The sequence below is a fragment of the Pungitius pungitius genome, chromosome 21 (assembly GCF_949316345.1).
Source record: "Pungitius pungitius chromosome 21, fPunPun2.1, whole genome shotgun sequence".
Classification (NCBI taxonomy): domain Eukaryota; kingdom Metazoa; phylum Chordata; class Actinopteri; order Perciformes; family Gasterosteidae; genus Pungitius; species Pungitius pungitius.
Window position 1 is genome coordinate 5,670,135 of NC_084920.1, and position 26,448 is coordinate 5,696,582.

The 26,448-nt window shown below is 42.2% G+C and overlaps 1 protein-coding gene across 4 annotated transcripts in view; it reads right to left on the minus strand.

Annotated features, from left to right (window-relative positions):
- The window catches only part of LOC119212990 (A disintegrin and metalloproteinase with thrombospondin motifs 3), a 31,001-nt gene extending 8,069 nt beyond the window's left edge, over positions 1-22,932 (minus strand). Inside the window, exons 1-13 of one of the 4 annotated variants that reach the window (XM_062560053.1) lie at positions 22,237-22,932; positions 21,478-21,953; positions 12,883-13,039; positions 10,763-10,959; positions 8,430-8,513; positions 6,441-6,597; positions 4,331-4,436; positions 1,997-2,140; positions 1,732-1,864; positions 1,345-1,458; positions 1,089-1,237; positions 463-635; positions 148-281 (exon numbers count right to left, since the gene is read on the minus strand). In XM_062560053.1, the coding sequence (XP_062416037.1) occupies positions 148-281; positions 463-635; positions 1,089-1,237; positions 1,345-1,458; positions 1,732-1,864; positions 1,997-2,140; positions 4,331-4,436; positions 6,441-6,597; positions 8,430-8,513; positions 10,763-10,959; positions 12,883-13,039; positions 21,478-21,953; positions 22,237-22,315 (2,103 nt within the window). In that variant the 5' untranslated portion in view covers positions 22,316-22,932. The remainder of the gene's footprint in view (positions 1-147; positions 282-462; positions 636-1,088; positions 1,238-1,344; positions 1,459-1,731; positions 1,865-1,996; positions 2,141-4,330; positions 4,437-6,440; positions 6,598-8,429; positions 8,514-10,762; positions 10,960-12,882; positions 13,040-21,477; positions 21,954-22,236) is intronic. The other 3 variants (XM_037463923.2, XM_037463922.2, XM_037463920.2) reach the window with 3 other exon arrangements.
- Between the last annotated feature and the right edge of the window lie 3,516 nt (positions 22,933-26,448).

Here is a 26,448-nt window from a genome sequence, read left to right on the forward strand (position 1 = left end):
ATGAAGGGCAAAAAAACAAATGTCAACTATTTCTTTTTAAAAAGTTAGGATATTTATATTTTAGTGTTTTGTCTTGCCTCTAAACAAACAGGCCATGGATTGAGTTTGTGACAGCCTGGGGTTCTAGTATGCGAGAAGTGGACGTACCAGACACTCTCCTCGGGCGCACACGCTGAAGGGCTCTGAGTAGCTGCAGCGGGTCCCATCGTGCATCACCTGGTTCATGAACACCACCTCTCCAGTTTCTTTCGACTTGCAGCTCATCTCACATTTTCGTGCCTCTAAAATCCCAAATAGACCCACCGTGGTTAATGTGAATATCATCAGAGGATGTGAACATGTCAACACTCATGTGTCTCCAAAGATTCTTGAGAGCAGTTTTTTCCTGCAAATCAGTCCCCTTGTTGCCTTAAAACCCTCAAAACCAAAGAGCCGGCTTAGCTGTGCTCCATACATACTTACCATCTGGGTGCTCGTAAGGGAGCCAGGTGTGCTTGATGTTTTTGTGGTACTTGTTGCTCCTCTGGATGCACTGCTGAGCACGGAAGTCCTCGTAAGGGCCAGCACACTCCTCCGTGTTGCACATTTGGTAGTCGAAAGCGGAGCTGGGGCAATCTCGACCTCCGTAGGCAGGCCTGATGAATGAAAAACAATGTGTGATATTCACAAACATCTGAAGATTAGCCTTCGTGGTAAGAAGTTTTTAAATGGAACCTGGATTTAAATGCAGATGGAACAAATTAAATTATAATTTCGATCCATTATCTGCTCTTAAACTAAACTAAGCAATCATTTATAATAATTGATCCTTCTCCTTTCATATATTTATGATACACTTGCTTATTTCTGGAGGGTAAGGGGGAGCTGTGTTACTGAATATATATACATTTCTTTGCATTTCATAGTAGGCTGGAAACTGGATAGAAAAACTGACATCTTAAGGAATGACTGTATTGACTGTATTGCTCTGCGTTCACACTTTAACAGCATGTCATTTATCTGTTGGATGAGCACTCTAAGAGCCAATTAGAAACTATTCAGCCACTGAAAGAGAGATAATTTCATTGTGTCGCTGCCACAGCACTCACGCCGGGTTGTTGCACTGTCTGCTGCGGGAACGAACTCCACCTCCACAGGTTCTGGAGCAGGAGCCGAACTTTGACCAGGAGCCCCAACTCCCATCGTGGCCCTGAGGCTGCTGGCTCGATCTCCAGATGCAATGGCCCTTGAAGCACCACTGAAAAATGACAAAAAGAAAAGAAGTTAATAAAAAGGTCCAGACTAATGACTGCGCTGAACAAAAACTAAATTGTAATTCAAGGCAGATCCAGAGAGATTTCCCACCTTTCCCGGTGCGCACTCTGTTCCATCCACCGGAGGACCTTTTTTGGTTTTACAAAAGTACTGGTTGTCGGGGTGACTGCACCACAGTTGCTTGCAAGGGTCGTATGTTCGAAACTAAATGAGAAGAAAGTCATTTTGAGCTTCAGTCTTTCCTTTTGGAAATATGAACAAGTGATTTCATTGATCTGCTGTGGATGTGGAAAATCCACCCTTACTGTAATAGTTATCACACATTCTTGACGTTCTATGTAAGCGTGTGTCTCTCAATGTATTATTTCCGTGTGTAAATACTCAACTAGTTGTCTTCATCTTTTTAAATATATTCATTAATGGCCATTGTCTCCTGTGTGTAATATGTTGAGGTTCAGCAAGGTGTGAAGGACTTACAGCAGTGCACATTTTATACCCGACACCAAAATCAAAGCGGCACTGCTCGTCCATAGAGTAATTTATGCCAGGGAGCTCGGGGAGCTTGGGCCACTTGTGTTCAAAGGGATCATCCAGCAGGCAGTCATAGGAGCTGAATAAAATATTAGAATAAAAAAATTCACACACTGAATGTGAGATACTTGAAGAACAGACCAGATGAAGCGATAGAGATGGCCGTGCAGAACATCAGAAGTGATGGAAGGGAAGAAGAAACGGAACGTACTGGATGTATCGATTGAGCTCCTGCTTACTGCAACGTGACCAGTGGTAGCGGTGAAAAGCTGCTTGGACCAGTGGCGCCATGATGCTGCCCATACTGGTCTCATCTGCACAACGGTTGCCCTGGCCGTCGTGCTCCATGCCAAGCCTGATGGGACAGAAATAGTTTATTGAGCATGAGGAGAGTGAGATAATATCGTAGAATTAAAGATCAAGAGACGAATTCATTATTTTATGAAGTACTATTCCAAATAGGTGAATGAAGTATTGCGTGAAATGAGGTCAAAGGCAAATGTTATTGCTGCCGAACATATTCCAGTAGGGAGTAATGGTTTGTGTGACGATTTGGTGCACAAGGTTGGCTTCGCAATGTAAAGGTTTTAAAATGGTATTAGACAACTCAGCCTAACAGCTGCAGAAAACAGATGAATAAAGAACAAATGAAAAAAAACAGAACACTGACAGTGTTTGTCGCTGAGCAATTACGGGCCGCACGCTGGTTATGTAATTACATAACACACTCTCATTTCATTCTGTTACTTCTTCCTCTGCCAACTGAGAATATTTCATCACTTAGATGTTAATCACCTGACTGATAACCGATGGAGGAGGTAATCAAAGACTTTAAATCAGCAAAACAGCGTCTTAATATGTTTCTGGATGAATGGGCAATTGACTGAAAGAATAATTTGAAGAATCTGGCTTCCTACCTAAAAATCATTGGAAGTAGCACATTTTTAACTAATGGAGAAATGAGACTTCAGTAAGCAATGAGACCCTCATTATTTCACTCAAGCTACTTTTTAAAGTTATAAAATGTTGAGTTTCCCCTAATTATTTTCAGACTTTTTTAAAATATACTCGTATTAAAAGAAAATGCTGTCTTCTTAAAGACTGACTTTACATTTTTCTCCTGTTTTTTTAGTTTAAAATAAAAATTGTATAGCTCTTATAGCATAGATGTTTTTTGATGATTTTTAATGGTAAATGTGCATTTCAACTGTGTGTCTCAAACCGTCACTGTGACTTTTTGGAAACTCTATAGCCTTTGAACTACACACAGCATCACAGTCGAAGTCTTCCCCTCTGGAAAGTGGTGCGTTCAATCAGTGAGTTAGTCATACACTGACAGGTGCAGGATGGAGTCCGCCCACGATTTAGTGACCTTTCTTCTGTTCTTTTGTGCAATGCGGCAGTCAATCAAGTTCTTCTGGACACTTTGATGTTCGGGCCGCAGTGGGGGGCACACTTCACAGACATTACTTCATAAACCATTTTGAGCCCCATCAGAAGAGAGACAAAGTGCTAAATGGACCGGTGTAGTTAAAGAAAGGATGTGTGTGCAGATGGTTACCCTCACTCAATCACAGATTTGTCTCAAAGGGCCACAATCAATCTTGTTTAATGTATTCTAATTAAACATCATATCTCTGGCTTATGGACACGGGGAGCGGTTTCTAAGGAGTTCAACTAAAGCTCAATAGGTTCAGAGACTGTGTGGATACAACCTGTCACTAATCTAAGCTGAAATAATAAGGAGCCATACAGCTGAACACAAGTGCAAAGTAAATAAATACCGTAATCTAGTAATGTGCTTATCTTAAGAAAATAGTGTAACATTTTGGGAAATCCGGTTATTCTCTTTCTTCCGAGAATAGTCGAGAAAATATGTTGTCCCAGCAAATTAGCTTCGCCCGGTAAGTTAAGCTCAAAAATAAGATTAGAAACAGCTAGTGATGATCAGTCCAAAGGTAATAAAATCCGCCTTCCTGCAATTCTAATTCTAATCTTTATGAAAGTGGTCTACATAACATAAACTCAGGGACAATTTGACAACAGATACAACATTATTACAGCTATCTTTATAAAGCTTTGTAAGCTTCAGGAAGCTTTTCTGGGGAAGGTCATTTTAAAGGCGTTGGTGTATTGAAATATGTTCTAGTAAGGGTAGTTTCCTATTTTTGGTCCTCCATTTAGATAGATGATGACACTACTCAGCATAATGCAGTCAAGTACAACAACCCTGACTAAAACGTCAAAACATATGAATTGACACCTCCGTGACAACAAAAACTATTTAAAGTATTACAGGCCAATAGTTGTCTTGGATTGCATTAGAATATACAGTACATATATGTATATATAATATACATATTATATATAAATCAACAGTACTAGCAGTATATGCATATATGCAACATGTGTTTCTTTCGTGGATTGATTTTCTCCTGAGATCCATCTTCCATTACAAAAATACAGATAGATGCAGAACTATCAGCTTGATGTGGTAAGATCCAGCAAACCCCGCTGGTCCTTTCATCGGCATGCTGTTACTCACACGTGGCCAGTTTCATGAGCGACCACAAAGGCGGAGGAGAAGCCGTCCTCGTGGTTCAGGGTGCAGCTCCTCAGCGGGTGGCACATCCCTGTAACTGGAGCGTAACCTGGGCAACGTAAAAGACCACACAGCCCTAATAATCAAGAACCAGGATGAGGGTTGTGACACTGTCATTCAGACGCTGGAGGCCGGGGTGGAAAATACATGATAAGGAAGAGGTGATGCAGTTGCGGTGCGGGTCTGTCAGTCTTAAATCTGAATGCTGAAATATTCTCAAAATAGTAAATGAAACATTTTAAGTTTATTCAAGCAGTCATTAAAGGGAAATATCTGTTGGGTAACAATGTAAGTGATGTATCTAGCCTGTCTGCATTCAGAGCAAGATGCCATTCACTGATACTAAAGTATAACTTTCACAAAATGTTACTACTGAAGCCTTGATGGCAATACAAAAGCAACATGCTTAGTGATGATGTGCAGCAGATACCAGAGAGAGTTCAAGCAAAAGAAGCATCTCCTCACTCTGCAAACAACATGAAGCTGGGAAACATTTCATCATTCCTCTGCTTACATCGACCACATTTCAACCAGACGGTTAAGCAAAAAACAAACATCAAACATAACTCGATCAAGAGGTGTGCAGCGATCAGCGCGTTTTAATTTGGTTCAGAAGTACGCTCGTCCCGGCCTCCTTTCGGCAGTTGTCAGATCATTTCCATGCTTTCTGACCATCAGAAGAGCGTCTTTTGGCATGCAGGTAAAAAGCAGAGAATGCAGCAGAAAGAGAGCCGGTGATAAAGAGTCTTTAAATGCATAAGCTTATTTTGATATTGTTGGAAAATAAGAAAAAACGTCTGCACTAAGTGCGTGATCGCAGACTTCTTTTTTATTTGTTTTTTTCCTGCAGTGATGATTATGATGATGATGATGTTGATCAAGGACAGTTTTTGATCCAGATGCTGGTTCCTTTTTGTAAATGCAAGAAAAATTGATACGTTTAGTGCTACGAGTGAATGAGCCATACATGAAAGCAGCTGGAATTCGAATTCCATGAAGTGAATTCGCACATTTTGCACATCGAAGCAAAGAGGTGCAGCAGCAGCAGCAGCAGCAGTAGCAGCAGCTAAGGGTCAAATATGTGTCTCTCACTGCTGATGTCATGAGTGAGAAGAGGCCCGGTCTCTGTCATATTCTTGTTAAACTCAAAGAAACTGAACAATATGCCAGCACAAAGAAATCCGCGGCAAGAAGAGCAAACCAAAGAAACTTTAAATCACTCACAACATCCGATCTGATCTAATTAATAAATGCGGCGTATTCACCAGCAAAAAACAACCATTCAGCGTATTTGCTTCTACACAAACTGAATGGATTATTTTTCTATTTTTCCCCACAGCCACATGATCTGTATTTGGATATAGAATATACCGTCTCACAGTTACACTTTGACAAGAGAGTGCGATGTCGGGTCCGGCCCTATCACAGGGCAGGGCGCCATAGAAACTGGGCTTGTTATGAACACAACACAACGGCAGCCATGGCAACATCCGAAGGTGTGACAAGCAAACCAGGTAGCCTCGGGTTGTCCTCTGAACATGACACATGTGCTTTAGAAGTTAAAAATAACACGGGTCAATGCAAGATATTAAACTTGAAAAGGATTTTTGTTCGTTTCGGGACTAAGTTTCACTGGCGGTTGGGAGGCTCACTTCAACATTTGTTTGAAGGGCTGAAAAGAAAGATTACAGCATGAGACATGTGCTAAACCGACAGAACATGTATGGTATAAAACGCCTCCGGATCATTGCATACATGTTTTATTAGGGTTGAGTGGACTGGTTAAAACACCTGTTAGTGGAAGTAAATAACTGACAAACATTTCTGTTTTTTCTCTACATGCCAAAAACCTTCTTGAACAATATCAATCAAGTTTTTATATCCAGGGTGGCGTCAAAGTCGAGTCAGAAAGGTTCTCCGTAATTATTTTCCTGCAAGGTCAAATTCGGTTTGCATTAACTTTACCTGGGCAAGACTTGAAGCCAACCCCTTTGTGAATGGAAGCAGATCAGCACTCAGTCTGCACAGTCCTCGATCGAGAAAAATACAGTACCTTGCATACCTGCGGGACCAAAATCTTGCCTTGTGAGGAAGATTGCATGATCGTGGTACTCAGCGTGGTCGGGGTCGCGGCGCTGCTGCGTGTTGGCCCATCGACACACCTGCTCCAGGCTGCGGGACGGGTTGCCGCGCTCGATCAGGCTTATGGACTGTTAAAGAAATTTTAAAAAACGTTATCTCTCTTGTTTTGGCTCTTGTTTTGCTATCTTCTAAATCACTAAAACAAACAGAATGCACTCCATCCATGTTGGTTTCGAGGTTACATCTAGGCTATAATTATCGGAGAAATAAAAACTAAATTTCCTTCATGCACCTCACAGGGGTACTGCAGATTTAATTTGATTTAAAAGGGAATTTGAATAATTCTGCAAATTGAATTGGCAGCCATGTTGAAATCTTCAGTCAGCATGAAGACCGCTGTGTTCTGTTGAGGATGTAATAGTGTGGTGACTGACAACAGCACAGCTCACACTGGAGGGTGTATCGAGATGGACGGGCAAAAACATTGGTCTTTCTTCTCCCTTTTGTTTGCTGGGGAAACATTCACACACGTTCAAGCTCATCTAAATGGTTCTGTAAAAAACATCGTAGCTCTGCTTTGGCAACCAGACAAAAGAAGTGAAATGCACAATGCCCGGCCTCCAGGCAGCATCAGTCACTTCTGAAGATTAAAAGGCACTCAAGGGCATAACTCACTGCTGTCTGTCATCATGCACAGAATTTATAAGTGGACAATTGTGACCTCCTCAGTGCGTCATTTGCAGCCTGCTAACATATGAATACATGAAAGGTGAAATAGAATAGGTTGACAAATGGCTCCACTTTTGACTTTGATTACCAGCAGACTAATACGAGGACGGATATGTTTTCCGTGTGTTTGTGTTGTGGCTTCGTGTACCTAAGACAGAGGTAATACCAGCCCCAGCCTGCCCTTCTCAACTTCTCACCTCAAGTAACCTCATTGAACGGCTTTTCGACGCAGAGTTGAAATGTGTTTTTTAGCATCAACATCTTTGGTGAAAACGTTACGCCAAGAAGCAACTGCCAAAAGTCATTATTTAACCACCAACAGATATGCTTCCTACTTAGGGTTACGGATAACAACCAATAGGACCGTGGTTTGTGGACATTTTGGAAATATTATAAACCATTATTTTGGAGAGAACTTTGAATACATTTGAGGACTCCTTGTCTTATGTTTTCATTTGCACGCGTCCATCTAAAGTGCTAATTAGAAGCCCAATTACAGTTAAATAAATAGCCAAGACGTTTTTTATTGTGTCTTTCTACACAATAAATCGTGTTAAGCCCCAAACACAATCACAGAAGCTTGGTTTCTACATATACACTACACTAAGTGCAGAAAGCCAGGTGCCTAAATGCATGGTCACTCACTGTTTAACATTTTGACACATACGCTTATTTACTTTCCTGCTGAGAGTTAGATGAGAAGAGCAATAACACTCCGACCTTGGTATGGCAAATATGTGTGTTAGCTTAGCTTAGCTTAGCTTAGCTTAGCTTAGCATAAAGACTGGAAACAGGTGAGAAACGGGTAACGGAAATCTTTGGTCTACCGGCCCCTGCGAAGCTCACTAATGAAAAGAGCCTTTTTTCAGTCTCAAGTTAATTGCCAAGTGGATTCATCTACAAGTTTACCACTCAGTCTACCCTTCTGCAGGAAATCAAATACATCTCTTAAGAAATGGCTTTGTTTATTCTGACATCATTTTCAACAATAGCTAGTGGAGTGGCGAGATGAAACTACCATTTAATTAATTTTCCTTTGTGTTTTGATACCATAACTTTCTGTAGGCAGTAACAGCAATGTAGGAAATCTCTTTGGTTAGGAATAAACAGAGTTCCTTATATATAAAAATGTGTTTTGTAAATATTCCAAAGATGCACAAAATAATTGTTTTTCCTTTGAAAGCTGTTAAAAATATATACATGGATATATATTAAAAAAAATATAGCTCACCTGTCGGTATCCCACCATTATCATTCGTACAAGGACAACATTGATGTTGGTTCCCAAAGATTCATCATGGTAGATTTCATCAACCTGCAAGGAAAGGTACGTTATCTGCCACTGATCAGATGGATCACATAAGCACAATGATGACAGTGACTGAGATGTTGATGGGATTAATCAACACTATTCAGATTACAAACAAAAACCATGCTGCAAGAACGCTGCATCCACTCATTAAATTTATGAGCTTCCCGGCAGTCTAACCATGTTTTGATCTTTTATGAAAAGCTTGTAAAAATGATGAAATATGTTCAATCATTGGCAACTATCCAACAACACCAGTAATCTTATGGCGACACGCATCTGGGTCCCAATAAAGTCAATCCAATGCTCTGCATTGTGGTTGATAGACCATTCTGATTTTGATATGGGGTCATAATTTAAATTTGATGTTAAAGTGAATGTTCATATGGCACACTGATTCACAAGATAAGGCATATTGGCATTTCATATCACAAAGGTTGCAGCTTATGTTGATTTAATAATAGATGTGAGATCTACTGAGAAGTCCTCTAAATTCAGTATCGGGGCCATTTTTCATAGAAAGTAAACAATGATGAGGCTTTGGTTTCCTGGTTCTCTTCTACTTTGTAGAAGTGCGGGCCTATAAGCCTTCTCTACGGAGAAATGATGGCGGTGCAGAACAAAAGCCCTGTCACTGAAGAAAGACTAACTTGGCTCAATGCCAAATTTTCTCTTGGACGCAAGGTTACACCCAAGGCATTAAAGAAAATATTCCATCCACAGTAGCCCATTCAGGTCAATAAATGCTGTAAAGAACACTCAACTGAACCCCAATTCTCCCAGATTTATTGCAAGCTTAAATACCAAGATTGGTCTATACTGACCTAAATACATGTGTTTATGTTGGACCCCAAACAGAAAAGCTCTTGAAAAAAGAGGATATCTTCCAAAAAATGTCATCATTAGTTCCATTAAACACTGAATTTGCACATTTACTTGGGACCTATCCAGCTAAAGGCTGAATGTGAGTGAAGCGAATACTGTTTTGGTAAGTTCTCCAAACCCACGTATGCTGGGATAATTACAAAGCCAGGAGGAGCACATGGAGGCCTGGAAATGGACTGTTGTGGCATAAAATGAGAGTAGCAGCTGTGGTCTACAGGCGCTAGGTGTCCCTGGCCCGTGTACGGCGTCACACCGACCCGGACGAAACCTGGTGCACGCTCAAACAACACGGCCATTGTGCAGCAGGCACCTCAGCAGTCACCTTGGCTCTGCGCAGACAGGATGCTCAGTAATCAATCCCTCAGGGGGAGTTTCTCCAGGTGGTACTACACATTCTGCAGCCACGGAGCAGGGATTCGGAGGGATTTGAGCGAGCAGAGCTCTTTCAGACGCAGCAAGCTCGTGGCTTACGAATGGAACTGAAGAATTTGAGTTTGTTGGAACGGGAACTTTCTCTCTGAAAATCCTCACATTTCTCTTTCTCTCAATTTCATTCGTAGTGATAGAACCTACATAGATATTGCTTTTTAAGGATGGGATTTCACTTTGCACATCAGTCAATTTAAGAAACAAGGACTTCCTAAAAAGATCTTATTGTGCAAATAATCCCCTCCAAAAATGCTCATCAGACAGCATTAAAAACCAATGTCTGCTAGTTACAGCATGCTCAGGGAACCACTTCATAGTATAACAAGAAAGGCTATCAATGGATATTTCTGCATGCTGAAGACATTTGGGGATGAAATGTGTATGTGATATCCCAAATGAATAAACACGGCAGAACTCCTGGTGCTGGTTTTCCCCAATGCCCTGCACAGCTCCCAGTCAACTTTCTAATTGGTCTAGTGAAGCTAATCAGACCACCATGCAGGGTCCGAATGGTAACTGTTACAGAGTGAAACCAGCACCCTGTGAAAATCTGACTTGAGGGATTTGGGCCCATTAAGTAGATTATGGTGGAAGGAGCTGGTGGAACCCGTAATGAACGAGCTGAGGTTTTTTTTTCTTCACCTCTCCTATTGGTAATCCACCAACAGCCAGAGAAAATGGGGGTCTAGGGAAAGTGTGGCAGGGTGTAATGTCGGAGAAGAGAAGGAGGTAAAGACGCCTCAACGGGTGAAGATCAACAAACACGGGAAATTATAGTTTTAGAGCTTTTTTTGCTGCTTTTATAGTTAGTTTTGTTTCTTTGTTGCATCATATATGTGATAAATATATGCCTGCATGGATACGTCGTGTTGGGAATTTGCATCAAAGCAAGTGTGCATCCTAAGCGCATTCATATGCCCTAAACACCAGAACGGACTTACTATGTTCATGAGCGTGAGAACGTAATTCTGCACGTGCTCCTTGCCGTGGAAGCGCACCACCGAGTCGTCCACAGCCAGCAGCACCTCGATGTTGTAGTCGTCTTTCTTCGCGTGCCTCCTTTTGCGCTCGGACTCGGGCAGTTTTCGTTCGACGAGGTCCAGAGCCGCGGGAAGGTCTGCGATCCCAAAGTCTGTCACTGCAAAACATGGACGGCGCATTAACAGATCATTTAAAAGACAGCGGGAATCTGATGCATGTGTAATATCTCTTTTATTCAGCATCTGCAGTGATTCATGTGCTGACACGACATAAAATAAACTTCCGTCTTTGAGTCTCAGGATGTGCAGGAGTTATCCTTGGGGATTATTGTCGGACTTGTGGTCTTTATGTTTTCTAAGCCCCTTTATCTCTCGTCAAAATACTCCCCTTAGACTCATAAATTGCTCGCCTAACGATGACGTGGCAATCGTGGCCGGAATCCCAGACATTTTTCCATTTTATAACGTACTGTTCAGCTGTTTATTGTCATTGTGATATTCATTCATAGCAGACTTGTTGTGATACATATGTTTGGAACATGTATTCGCTTAGCTTTAACACCAAGTGTCTGTAAGTGTATATTTATAGTAGCAGCTCATTATAAATGGGCTCATTTTAACACAGTTTACAGAAACCTCTTTCTTAAGTCCTGCTGTCTCTATAAGCAAATGAATAAACAAAGCGATTAAAAAGCACATTAAACTTGGCTCATGTATCATAAAAGCTTGGCATGCAGCTCAAAGTTATGAATTATAATAATCTGTTGGGAGACGGTAGAAATGGAAACATGACTCAGTATCTTCTAAAGACCCTGAAATCAATCAATCAGACAAGGTATTTTCTTAAACTAGTGCAACAGCCTAAATTGGGGCTCTCCCAACAGGACGTGACAGAACTTTAAAAGGAAAAGATGCCCTTTGAGTGAAATGATAAAAACACTAAACAGTCAAGGTCAGTTTTAACAAATACAGCACACTAATGCTTTCCTCTGTGGGTAAAATCTTTGAGAAAGTCGACCCAAGGTGTTTCGCGTAGGTAAGGAACAGTGATGGAAAAAGTCTAATTGGCGACAATATTAAATTGAAAGTCCAGCTGCATCACTTTATAGAAGAATGTAGCCTGTAAAGATAAAAACGAACACAGTGTTTTTCACGAGGGCAGTAAAAAGAGGAAAAGAAAATGTGGATAAGTGATTTGATTAAGAGGGCCGTGGAATCAAATGAAAAGATGCCTGAAACTGGGGTGAACCAGACAGTATAATAACTATAATAGTCAAGCTATTGTTACACTCGAGGAAGGAATAGAAAAGGAATTATTGAGTGAGCTGGGTGGTTTGACTGCAAAGGAAGGGTGACCCCCACCGCTCTCTCCCCTCACTGGCTCCCCCGTCCTCCCCTGTGCCCAGAACTCCCACTGGAGCCCAGAATTCCTCACATTACCAGCTGCTTTCAGGCAGAGAGTACATATAGAGCAGTGATAGGGGTTTAAAAGCAGCACATTTCAACTCGTAAGCTTCAGATAATGTGCTGAAATGTGTTTCATTTCTGCTTGAAACACTGGTCTGTAAGTTGTAAGTTGAACGGTCAGCAAGCATAAATTCTTGGAGTCTACTGAAAAGTGGCTTTAAAAGGTCTCGGTAAGGTCGGTAATCTTGTAATGTAAAAAGTAAGACTGTTTAGCTGCTAAAAGCTTTATTCACCAGCTTGTCGTCAACTATTTGCACTCTCCACGTCATTGGGGGTGACCGAGTAGTTTGTTACAGACTGAAAAAAAGGTTACTGGGAGTTATGGTGAGCTAAAAGATGCTATAATGCTCTGCAAAGGTATCTGTGGGTCGACATAAAAAATCCTCTCATTTAAAAAATGTCCGTCAAAAAAACTATTCATCTTCCACATAGATCTGTATCAAAAGCAGTTTGGAGTTTTAGGTATGACATACTTGATGGCCTGTTGTCTGAAGCCTACCAATAGATTTTCATACCGATGGAAATGAATGGAGATCAACGCTCAGCCCACCAACAACCACAACAAGCTTTTTTACTCCCACCGATGTCGGGCCTTCTCCTCCACGCCTACCTACCTTCATTGTGGAGGTCCTCTCTCCGCTGGCCCGTCTCCCGCTTGAGGGCTGACCTGCGGTAGACCACGTGGACACGGCCCTTCACTTCCACGTCCTGTTGTCCCTTCTCGAGGGGCTCGATGAAAAACTCCCCGTTATCAGTCCGTATCAGACCTGCCTGGGGAAAGAGGGCTTAAAATGAGTGCACCCTTCTTCCATTAGGACCTATGGAGGGTCAACAATGAAGCGAACAAAATGGTGACTAAAAATGTCTCCAGCTTCGGCTAAATGCTTCAATGCGCTTTGTGTTTTTCAGTGAATTAAAAGCTCTGTGGTGCTCAAAGAATCTACCTAGAATCTAGGTTAAACTACTTCTTCAAAGTACTCATTTCCTTTCCACCTTCCTGATGTGCTCTACTTCAATCAGTAATTCATGACAAATACCCTTTCAGCGCCCCAAGGATCCGGGCAGACCATTAACGCATCATTTCCAGCGCTCTCCAACCGGCAAGTACCACTCTAGTTTTTTTTGTTACAAAAGAATCTGCTGGTTCTCAACAAAGCAAATGCTGTTTGGTGAGGATACCGCCGGCAAACGCCGACACCTGCTGAATGCCGTCTGTCTCACAGAGAGGGGAAGAGTAGGCAAAGTCACAGGTAAAATAAGTTGTCATGTCATAATGTCATGATGACAGTGTCTGTGAACTGTTCAACTGCTGTTCATTCATTCAGTCTTTCTCCTAATTAGGAAAAAGTTTTAAGATTTTGAAAGTTTTTTCGACATCCACATCTTGTCCAGTGGCTCTTTGACCATTTTAACCCACATGGTATCAAAACATTTTATTGTCAATTAAAAACCTTCAGCGCAGATTATTATTATCATCAGACCGCTTATTTGTGTATTGTTTAAAAAAAGAAGATTAGCACCTGAATTCACGAGCACCACTAAAACAGGTCCATCAACTCCTTTCCTGCATCCTCCTTTCAGAGCTGATATCCCAATGAGGCGTCTTGATACGTGAGCGCGACCATTCGCACGCACTGATTTCAATAAAGTCAACAGCCTCTGCTTTCTTTCTTGCATTCCTAATGTGACTGAAGGTAAATATTTGAAGGCACTGCATGGGCAAAGCCAACAGTGAGCACTTGTTTACTTACGGTTTGTACGGTGACAGCTGTAATATTTATACCACAAATGTCAATTTGGTGTCAGCGAAACCATCTTTTACGTTCAATAAAATAAAACATCATGAATCTGCATTTAATCCATAATATGAAAGTGCATACCTGAAGTCCTGGAATGATTCTTAGAGCTATTGTTACACAGGTAATCAGGTCATTAATGGCGAGTTAGAGTCCTGAACGAATGGAATTATGTAAATTAGTACTTTAAGGATTCAACGTGGGGTCGTTAATGGCTGCTCTAAAAATGACGGTCAGACACATTCATCGACTAACTTGTGAACATGGCGGCGCATTTGGCCATTTAGGAGCCAGATATTTCCCACAGGAGTTGGTAGGAAAACCGCTGAAAAAAAGGGAATATTGGACTCACACTCATGGGGCGGTTACAGGCAAGACTCCAAACGAATTAAAAAGTTGCTCCATAACAGAAAAGTTGTACGTTTTCAATCTTCTGTGTAAAGCTTCTCCCTCCGGATTACATGATTGCTTATATAAGTGAAAGTGCTGGAAAGAAAATGCAGAACTCATTCTACTGTCTACTGGTCACTGGTCTGATGGGGAGTCACCCACGCCTGTGAGCTGTCAGTACACAAATGTGTACGTGCATTCGTTATGAACATTACGACAGAGCTCCTGCCTCCACCCGTTATGTATTCATCCTCTGCCTGGGTCGTTGGGGGGATAGAAGCTCTTCGGACAGGTCACCGGTCTGGTGGACAAATGGTATGACGCTGCAATAATATTTGTCCACATTCATTCAGAGGATATTGTTCCCTCATGTTTCCTGACACGCACTCGAGCATAAGCTGGGTCCAATGAAAGCAAAATGTACCCACAAGAATAAGGCAAACCATTATAAATTTTCATCAGGAGCAGATCCAGAGCTGGTTTTAATTGGATTTTAAGGGAACGACTTCTACTTGTTAATCAAGCAGAACCGCACAACTCAACATATTTCTTCTTTGTGTTGCCATGTTGTTTCCATAAAGCTTGAGCACGGCTTGTGCTTTTTAAATACACGTTATTGTACTCTCATATTCGTATTCCTCACTAAGAAAAAAAAGGAAATCCATCCAGCGTATCTTCACATATGAAGGAGGCTCACCAACAGAACTTTGGCAGGAATGTATGTATTTACAGCTGCACAAAAGAAATCTAAATACAGTGCAGCAAAGAGAATGCTGTGCCTAAAATATACTCTCGAAATCCTCGGCGTGCCGTTGTTCGAGACTCCGGACACAAACGCAGCGAACTTAAGTGTGGACACATGACAGTAAGGGCAGAGAGGAGTGAGACAATCTGTCCAGTCCCCCGGCCAAGGAAATGCACAGTAGGACATGCTGGAATACTTCCTCTGTGGTCTCTTATTTCAGCAGTGGGTGGAAAGAGAAGCGTGGGTCTGTGAGGTTGGAGAGCAGCAACATCTGGAAGGGCCTACACAAGGACCAAGTGTAAACATGTGTACAGTGCGTATGTGTAAAGTGCCGTCTAGGGAAGGGGGGGCACGTTAGCTGTCTGAAGCAAGAAGGGGGACACAGAGCTAATGGATTTTCAGCTAACATCCGTTTGTTATTGGCATTGAGAATCTTATGGAGATTTATACAATAAAACTCAAAAACAACTCCAGCCACTTGACTTTGAGGATTTATTCTAAATGTCACACATTTGTGTACAGCTACATAATTCAGCAGCGAACTCCACCAATTCAAAGTTTTGAGTAACCTGTATGAACCCTGGGTTGTCGGCCCATTTTACTAATACTGGACGGGTTGGCTTGGAACACGGGTTCACACATTGTTCACCTTAAAATGAGATGGAATAACTGACTGTTTCAGCACCATCATTCAGGTGAAACAGTGTTACCTCGTTCCTAGAGGAAAAGTAGACCCATGAGTTTGTGATGGCGTGTGAAGTGCTGTAAATATGAGAATTTTCAGATTTCACACTGTTTGTGTTCAAATATAGCGATTAGCTGTACCATGTGAAAAGACTTTACGTGATGCAGAGGTCGTCGGGTTGCTCCATATGAAGCCAGGGTTCATACACCTGGGATTATTTTGAGATGTTCTGTGCTCAGTGGAGGATATGATTCCCTGGAAAACACTGTGAAGTGAGGCAGTCATGCATCCAGCGGAGTCACGACACTGCACAGAAAAAAGGGCAAATAAAGCTAACTCTTAAGCTCACCAGTGCACTAAATTCCACACATCCATAAGAGCAACTTTGAAGGTGGATATCTACTGTATGTAATTTCAGGAGAGACGTCTGCCTGCTGTGCAAACTAGCAGTTGAAGTCTGTCACTTGCTCGCTGCAGCGAAGGCATGCAACAAATGGGACAAAGCTGCGGGAAATCTATCTATTTCAAAGGCAAATCTTTTGGTTCAGCTGACGGGAGACACAAAAAAACCCTGTTTAATTCATTAAGAAACTAACAAATCCTTAAAAACGGTTATAGGGTTACAAGAAATTCCACGTGAAACTACAGTGAAATGAGGGGGATCGCTTTGGAAAAGACTTTTGCGACAAATCTGCTATCATTATATTGTTGTGATCTAAGGCCGATGCCCACCGAGGTGCATTAAGACACAACATAGACATGGAACAAGTGCCTCGGGCCCGTGCATGAGCTACATTGTGAAACGAAATTTAAAAATCCAGCCTTCCTTCCAGGGGCTTAACCTGTCATTTGTGGCACATTGTTTAGACTCGTGTCATTTTGGCCTGAGGCATGCTCTGTTGATCCCCCGAGCGAGACACAGAGAATTGGAGAGTAAAAAGGGTAATCCACTCTTAACCACTGGGACCACGGTATCGTCACACATTTTCCAGAGTTCACAATATGTTGAATCATTTGGGGATCAATAAGCCGGGGAGTAAATCATGGCTGAGTGGTGCTTGACTCAGCAAAGTCGCAGGTTTGAAATAATTGTGTGAGACAGCTTGTGAGAGTAGGGATTACTACTTGATTCTTTTTTTTATCTCACTGTGCAGGGCCACAAGAGGTAAGCATAGCTGGTGATCACAGCCAAGATATAATAGAGAAAGAATTGGACTCAAAATCTGCAACAGAGAAAAGGGAAAATAAGGATGAAAATAAAAGCCATCACGGTGATGAGGCTGATGTAAGCAGCTGGTTTTGAAAACAACATGGTCAGTTCAAAAGGATAAACACTTCTTTTAATGTAATTATTGGTGTTGTTGTTGTTATTAATATTTGGAGGACTAAAATAATATGTAATAGCAGAAGGTGTACTAGCAGCAGAAGTAGTTGTCCTTGCAATAGTAGTAGTAGTAACGGTCATAGTTTGGTTGTAGAGAAAGCGGTGGCAAAAAAGACATCAACCTAATACTACCCCATGGCATTTTAACTATAGAGCTTTTCTTCCCAAAATTCAGACTTTAAGTTTGCAACAGCACTCCTTGGTCATTAAATATATATATGTTACACAAATATATGTTTTCAACGTTCTGATAAGTAATGTTTTTGGTATCAAAGATGCAAAGTTGTAATAGTGGCTGTGGTGGAGGTAGAGGTGTAGTAATGATGCCAAAGAGAAGCACTAGTGGAACAGGTAATTTTAGTAGTATTTGTAGCTTTATTTGTGAATGCATGTGACATTGTAGTAGTAGCGGTAGCAGTAGTAGAAGATAAAGAAGTTTTAGTAGCAGTAGTATTAGTAGTAGAATATAGCGATGTATTCTTATGCGTTAATGCATGTGTCTGCAGCCAGATCCAAAACTCTGTTCATTAATTTGCTATTTTTATCTGATGTAATCGTTTGTTATTGTGACATTTGCTTACTAGTGTCTGTGTGTTTGTGTGTGTATGCGTGTGTATGGGTGTGTGTAATTCAAGTTATTCCTGACCTGTATCACGGTGTGCATTTCAATGAACGCACACGTACTAACACACATTTAGTCAGACACACTGTAACTTTAACTTTACTGGGAGGAAATAAGTCACATTGTTGGCTGAAATGTCGGGCTTCCACTGACGGAGCTCTTAATTTAGTGCCTTTATCTTCGGTGCCAGCAGAGAACTGGATACTGGAATACTGGACTGGGACCAATTCTGTGCAGAATTCCTGCAAATATGCATGAATAGAACAATTTATACAAACATTTTCCAACTCCAATGGTTGGAAAACTGCCCCACCAAATCCCCTGACTGTTGCTAGGTGGCTCTCTCTCTTTTTACCCGACGGACACAGAAATAGCGCTCTCCAGAATGTGGCTATCCGGCACTCGTGTTTCCATCACACATGTAATTCCATCAGCCCCGTCGTATGTGCTGATACCCAACACGTGAGCAGCACCAGTATATCTATAGCCATCACTCGTCGCTCCACAACAATAGCTCATGCTCGCCTGGACAGCTGTTGCTATCTAGCAGGGGTCGCGCTCACGGGGGAAGATGATGCAGACATAATCAACTAAAACATAGTTAAAAATGAACCGAAAGTCAAGGGGGTTTAGAGTCAATTCAGATTCCCTTTCTTTGCAACCTTGGCAGAGAGTCTGGGAATGCCAAATGTGGCAGATTTATTTTGTAGCTTTATTGTATGAAGGCATTGTCTGTCTTGAGCATTACAATGCCATAAATCTAAACCGTCTGGGCACATGGCAGGAGACCAATTTAACCCGGTGATGTTATGCCTCACTATTAGAGGAACGTCTCCGGGCGATCGGCCTCACGGCAGAGGACACACTGATAGCACAGAAGTATTGAAACAAGTTAGTAGAGCTGTGATGACGTCTGGTGCGCTTTAATGTGAGCACAGTCTAGGCGACTGCGGCATACATCTGCTCCAATTAAGCATGTGCGTGTTCTCCATAGGGGAACACATCAAATGTGCTTTTGAAGGTTTGACTGCTGGTGGTACGCGAAGCCATAAAGAGATTTTTGCCCGCATGCTGCGACCTCACGCCGCGATCCATGCAGCCCTCCTACTAAAGTTGCGCCTTTCATGCAGACATCTCCTGCGTGTCGTCCCACATCAATCAAACACACGAGGCAAAATAATTTGCAGACGAGCTATCTGTTCGCCTCACCTGCATGCACAGACAGGTCTGCGGTCATGTCGGGCTTGATGGAAGGAAACATGTGGACGGTATTCCTAGGAGCCTGAATAAAGCCAATTCAGAAGCAAAGAGACATAAAAGCAACGGAGCCGATACATTAGCTTTCTTAGTCTGAGATTTTTGATGCCAGCAGAGGAGTGAATGGGCCAGTTGTGATGCTCAAAGTTTGGAAATGTGACATATGAAATGATGCAAACTGCGTGAAACACATACTTGGGTGATATTTTTCACTGAAGGTAGAAAGTAATGAAAACTGTCGAAAGAAATGCTCTTTGTTGTGATTCGGAATACAACTAATTAATATCACACAACTGTTTCAAAGTTTCTAACATAAGAAAACCATAAAATAATCTAATATATTTATGTTTGAACTATAATCCTTTTACTAGATCGATTGAAAAATAACTTCTTCTTCAGGGATTTAACTTTTTATGGATGGTGCAATAAGTCAATTGTTTACCACCTGATCCCATTAGTATTGACTTTGATGTCTTTTTAGCCACAAATTGAAGCACTGAAAAAAATGCAATGCAATGAAAACTTCACAGAAGCTTCATAGCTGCCACGATCCATTACAAAAGGGACTATAGTCACAGCCCAGTGTTTAACACTCACAACCACTCTGATGATCTCTCTGATGACAGGAATGTTCGTAAGTCATAAGGAAGGTTATCTTTTCCTTCATCTATCACCTATGGTTTCCTTTGATCTGTTTCTCCAAAAAAGCTAGATCTGGACGTTGGCATTTACGTCCATATCAACGGTAATGTTTAAAGATGTAGTCGCTTCAATAGTGATCAATCCAAATGTTTTGTGTTAGCTGCTCACACCAGATGAGGGCTGGAAGAATTTGAGTTGACTGAGTTGACTGACAGTTGAAACGCCGAAAATCCAACAAAAGCCCCTTTTTGATACAGTTTTACTGAGAAAAAAAAGTTTAATGAAATTTCATGAAATAAGCATAAAAAAAACATTACTAGATAAGATAAATCTTAGTCGACCAAGACTAAAACGACCAATTAGTATGACAATCGACTGAGGGGGGGGGGGGCAGCCCTACCATATGAATGTGTTTAAGAGCTGCTCCCGTCTGACGCACCTCGAGACGTTTCCAGATGGTCGTGTGACGATTCAAACTGTGCATTGAAAATATTATTGATTAAAACCTTGTTGCATTCTCTTTTACGCCTTAATTGGGAAAAATACTGCTGTCTTTTTAAGCGTACTCGTGGGTTAAGACAGCATTGTCTCGGTCCACAGTTGGCGTGAAGGATATGACTGTGTTAAGAAGACACAGCATGGCATTGTCCACACATGACTGAGTGTTATGAGATAAATACTCTTCCAGTATTCTCTGATTCGGTGACGTTTCTTTGTTTTCGTACGCAGAAAATACAGCGATGATGACATCGAAAAGCTAAGACCATTGTTTCTTTGTGTCGGGGCTCATGCAACATCAAAGCTCAATTGTCCTGAAAAAAGGCATCGAGAAACGGAGAAATTCAATTGTTGGATCGTGTAAATGAAAGCTCGGGACAATAGAATTTTTGTCACATGAGGCGTGTGTGAGGATATAGGATGAGAGACATGAAGTGTTTCTGTCTCGCGTGGAACAAGCTCCTGGGGTCACAGGGTCATCTTCAATCTCATCCCACCCAAGTTTTTTTCTGTCAGAACAACACAGAGCGCCGACTCGGGGACGAGAAGGAGGGGCGGGCTCGCCTCAGTCAACCTGGCGAAACATATGTCACGTGCGCTTTTGGAAATTCACTCCGATTTGCTCGACAAAAAACCCCCAGCGGCCTCCCCAATGGCTCTGCTCTATTCACCGTCTTGAAGGCACCGATGACAACAATTGACGAATAGATTGGTGGCAACGATAAGAAGAAAAAAAATAATCTGGAGGAAATGTGAGGTATCTTTTTGAAATGTTCGGCTTAACATCTTTCAGCACATCGTTTTGCTTATAACTTACGTTCTGCAGAATAAAGCAGTAAGCAGCTAAAGATTTAGAGCTATAAAGAAAGGAACGATTGGGGGAACATTTGCAATATAATTAAAATGATCTTCTTGCACAGGTCCCAAGTCGGCAAAACATTAATTGATGCAAGTTTTGAATGATTAGAGTTAGAGATAGTGTAGGAAAGGATTCACATTTGCGCACCAGTTTTAATAAAGGGTTCATTAAGCATGATTAGATCAGATTTAAAGCACTTTCTGAAGAAGAATAAATAAATGCAAACCCATGACACTTTGCATTCCGTCCGATACTCTGCCAAAGAAGAGAAAGCATCTTTTCCGGCATGTCCCTCGCTCCCATCGGATATGAGAAGCACGCATTGACTTACCAGTCCGTCACAGTTGCTGATGGCCACGGAGGCCTCGGGCATGTCGCTCACGTCTCCGGTGAAAACACAGTCCCCGTGGATACGTTCCTTGGTCTTTTCCACGTAGTCCTCCTGCCACTCCACAAAAGCACCTGGGGCCACCAGCCTCCTGTTGGCCCGCAGGCGGAGGTGGAGCTCCTTCCCAAACACAGTGACATTGAAAAACAAGTGCTGTGACGGGGCGGGGGTCACCGGGGGCGACGCGGGGGCATCGCGGGCCACCCTTCTTCTGCCGCCAAGGGCCGGGGCGCCATCGCCACCATCACCACCATCATCATCATCATCACCATCGCCACCGTCATCCTCACCATCAGCAGCAGCTGCAGCGCCTTTACTTCCGCTTCCAGCAGAGACCACGTGAGAAATGTACCTGCCGCGGGAGTCGGTGCTGAATGGCACGATGAGACCATACTCACTTAGCTTTCCCGAGAGTTTTTCTGATGGGACAGATTGCGTGAGGGTGAGAATCACAGTTCTTACGGTTATTATAATAAGAGGTTATTGATGGAGGAGAGATATGGACCGTGTTGCATACATGTTAATGTATAAAGCATATAAAGGGTAGCTCAGAATCAATGAGCTCCAGCAGTTTGACTACATGCAGAACACAGAGGCTCTCAGGTTGGCTCCCATCAATGAATTAGGCCGTCGTTTTGCATCATGATTCCTCAACAGTTTGACCTGACAGTGCGAACCAAAGAAAGCCCGTGGAGAACTCACCGTGCGTTTCTGCAGCGAAGATCGGATCCAAAAGTAGTTGAGTGACAGAGAAGCACATCAATAAATACATACAATCCATAGCGAGGGCTTTGGTGAGAGAGCTGCTACTTCAGCGCTGAGTTTTCCTTTCTGTTGCAAACTTTTTGCAGAGTCCTTCCTCCTGAACAACAAAAAAAAAGAAGAAGAAAGAAAAAAACGCACGAATGCAGCAGAAAGAGTTGCTCAGAGTTGAACTCCGGCGAAGCAGCCGCGCATTTCTGAGCGTTTCCCTTTAGACGCCAAACCGACGGATATTCACGAGAGGTTTCCAAACTTTTGGTCTGTGCTGAGCTGCATAGACCACGTCTGCCCCATCCATTAAGGGAGCTAAGGTGGGATATCTGCGGTGCTGATGACGACAAATCCCCCGTAAAAAAAAAAAAAAAAAAAAAAACGGGACGATTTGAAGAGGCAGTCCAATTTTTCTCTCCCCCTCTCTCTCCCCCCTCTCTCTCTCTCTCTTTCTCCTTCTCGCTCTTCTTCGTCCTTTCCTTCCTGAGCTTGCCTCTTTTTTTTTTTTTTTCTTCTTTTTTTTAAAGGGCAGGAGAGCAAGTTAACGCACGCCTACGAAGTTCAGACAAAGTGTGCGGAGACAGAGTGTCCCGCTGGTGGAACATCTGCCGTCCAGTCGTGCACCATTACGCACCAGTGGTTCGGCTGCGGGACTCTCGTCTGCTCAACTTGGAGCCACTAGCAGCCAAAAGTGGGGGCGACTTCACTCCGCCAGACAACCGCATGGTTAACAAAAAAATATATATATATTTTCAACAAACAAAATCATAATGTTCATTCTAATATTCAGGCTTCTTCCTCAAAAGGATGAGCCAGATTCACAGTGATGTTGTTTACATGAGTCCACAAACACACGCAGTGATAACATGGCAATACGTCAAGGGCGACACAGGTCAAAACTTTCCAATGAACGTGCTTGAAGAAGAAAGAAGATTAAAAAAAACTACGTGTTTGGAAAGTCGACTTCATTACTGTCACGAAGTGCTTTAGAGGCAGGACACTGGGTTCACAGGAAGGCACCCATGGTAACAATCCGACATTCACAAAACCTCAAACCAATGGACAACAATCTTACTATTATCAAGAAGATTATTAAGACTTTATTTATGTAAATTTAGACCTATATATAGAGAGAGGGAGAGAAAAAGATCAAGACAAAAGCAAAGACGGAGAGATCGACCACAGCTAAACCCATGAGGTTGATAATATATCCTTCAACGTTATTTTATTTTCAATACAAACTTTAAGGAGAAAATACATACAAAGGGAACTGCGCGTGAAACCAATAAAAAGAGAATTTCCTATTAAAAATAATCTCCATTTATGCTTCTAAAAAATACTTGCCCAAAAAATACTTGAATAGAATATGCAGACAGCGACTTAATCCAAATACTGTACATTCCAAAGTAGAGCCAAATTGTTATAAAATCAGTCTCTACCCATTTTCCATATCTATTGAATCCAATTCCAGTATCAAAATCAGCATGCACTCAATACTCGGATTGAATTACCTTTTAACAGTTCCTATCTAATCATTTTCATAATCCTGCAGATGTCACTGTGATCAAATGTTCCATTTGTAGATGGAGAACCAATCCAACAGCGTCATTACAGACGTACAAGGTGTGCAAACTCCACGGTAGGACTTTTTTTTTTTGTTGTTCATGGTCCTGGCTCATACTGGACACTCTTTTCTCTCGACAGCTCCTCAACAGAGTCAGGCCTCTGTTTGCCTGCCTCGTGCATCGCATGTACCCTCACTCTGTGGCTAATTGCCTCCATGCTCTCAGGATATTCTATATGTGGAGCAGGTGCGAGTGTTTTATACACGGGGGGGGCAATGAGGGGATTGGCTGCTGATCCAGAGCTGTGCATTAATAAGCAATGGAAACTAACCACAGCATTAAGAGATGGAAACCATTAACTGCCCTGTAAGACGTTATGCTTTTTTTTTCCATCCGTACTATTGGAGTGTTCTTTTTTCTATGCTGTTTTTGTTTTGTTTGTGTCCAAAAGCCAGGATGACATTCCAGAATTTAGCATGCTATTTAATTAGACGCTGCAGTCTGTGGTTAAGTCCACACACCAAACCAATTTTCTCCTACAGTGCTCTCATTAGAACCCTCTGTTCCTTCCAACTGAAGTGTAAAAGCAAAACACCAATGCAAATACAACTCTTACTAACTCTTTACCATTTTTAATTTTAACAATCCGCAGAAGATATTCATGCCAGACAGCCAGGTTTACTGATACTCTTTCTTTTTTTCCTCTAATTCTTCCCAGTCGTGCTTCAAACTCTACATTTCTGCACAGATGACCTTCAAATGTACTTAAAAGCCCAAATCCGCCGGGCTGAAGTTGGTCCAGTGTTTGAGGGCGGAGCTGCAAAGAATCGAGCTTCTTCCACTATGTTTCCATTCGTGGGGAGAAGCTACAGTGTGTGGAGCTGCGGATGCCTCAGAGCGTGCTGTAATGTGGTCTAGCCATGCCAGCTCGCTGAGAAAATATGTGAATTTTCATCTCTTGAGATGCAGGGAGATGCAAAGCAGCTGTTAGTCTGCCCGGCAGCTTGAGGGGCAACAGGGGGGCAACAGGGGGGGGGGGGGGGGAATCTGAGTTTGACGAGTTACAAGGCAGCGGCTTGAAGAAGTTGTCGTTATAGTCCTCAGCCCTGTGTGGATGGAGTCGTTGTGGTACTCTAATATGTCTCACCATGCTTGTGTCAAAGGTTTGACCTTCATTGATTCCACCAAAGAGGCTCATGTTTCATGTGTGGTTCGTTTTTTTTTCACATATCATAAACTACTCAACAGTTTTCAGTCAAATTGGGTGGAAAGTTAAAGGGAAGAAAATACAAATCCACTTTTTAACAATAGTTATTTGTAGGCTAATTGATGTCAAACAAGTCTTAAACAACAAAAGCCATGCCCTTTTCTTTCTTTCTTTCTTTCTTATCAGACAAACGTATCTTGACAAAAGCATTTCTATGGCTTCTAAGTTCAACGTTCGTCTTTAAGAAGTTGCATGTCTTGAGGTCTAAACCCTGGCACAGTTGAGACCAAAAATAAACTTAGACTCATTTTAAGCCTAAAGGGTCATCCACCTGACCCTCAAGGTAACTTTGACCTATAAGAGCAATGTTTCCATGGTAACAATCAGTGACGATTCATTCGACAGTTTTATATTGACCCAGTCTGACTTAGTTTGATTTAAGAGTCAAAGACTTATATCTGTGAAACAGATGCCAGTTAAATATTCACGTTATGTAATCGTGCGCAGCTGCCCGTCACGGTGTATTTCCAGATTTAACTAAAGTCAAATGCTTTTATGACCTTGTCATCAGTGGCTTCACTTCAGGACTTTATCATCCTTCTATGTAAAGACTAAACCCAGCTTACACAACAAGAATAACTTCAGACCAGAGCCTCTAAACAGCAAAACTTGATATATTAAAGGAGGAAAAATAACCTTTAAATCAGTATTTTATTTCCTGCCGTGGATTAGTGACACTAAATGAAAAATAAAGATTGTTTTGCCGTCTTGCACTTATTTATAAAATCCTGTAGAGCACACGTGAGTCTCCGGGGTGTCAGACTGTTCTTGTGTGGATAGAGGCCGTGTTACAAAGAGGACGGCGGTGAAAAACATGCGCCCCTCACACCGGGCACCATGCAGCTCTCTCATCTGCAGAAGGGAAGCTTTTCACATGAAGTTCATTACATCCCCTCTCTCTGCTCACCTCTCAATGCGGCTCTTTGTCCGCCGTAATCTTCGGGATCCTTCTGAAAACCGCCAGCTTGGGTTTCACGTTGGGGAGTATCTCAATGAGTCTGGAACGGATTTCAAAGGCACGGGGGCCGCTATATCATCCAAGCGTGGTCCCCGTGTCCTGGGCTTATCGTGACCCGGAGTCAAGTTGGCCACATGCCGCAACTGAATAGCCCCTCTCTCCGTACCCGAGTGTTGTTTTAACCGATTTGTCTCTGTTGCCAGAGAGAGAAACAAGACACTGTGTATGAACGCGTGTTTGTGTTGCTTTGCATTTATCGCATAAATCTCCCTTACGCTGCCAGACCTCTAAACCCCGGGCGGGATAAAGAAGGCCCTAAACTGAGCTGATGTGGGAAGGGAAACAAGTGTAACAAACTATAACAGAAGAGC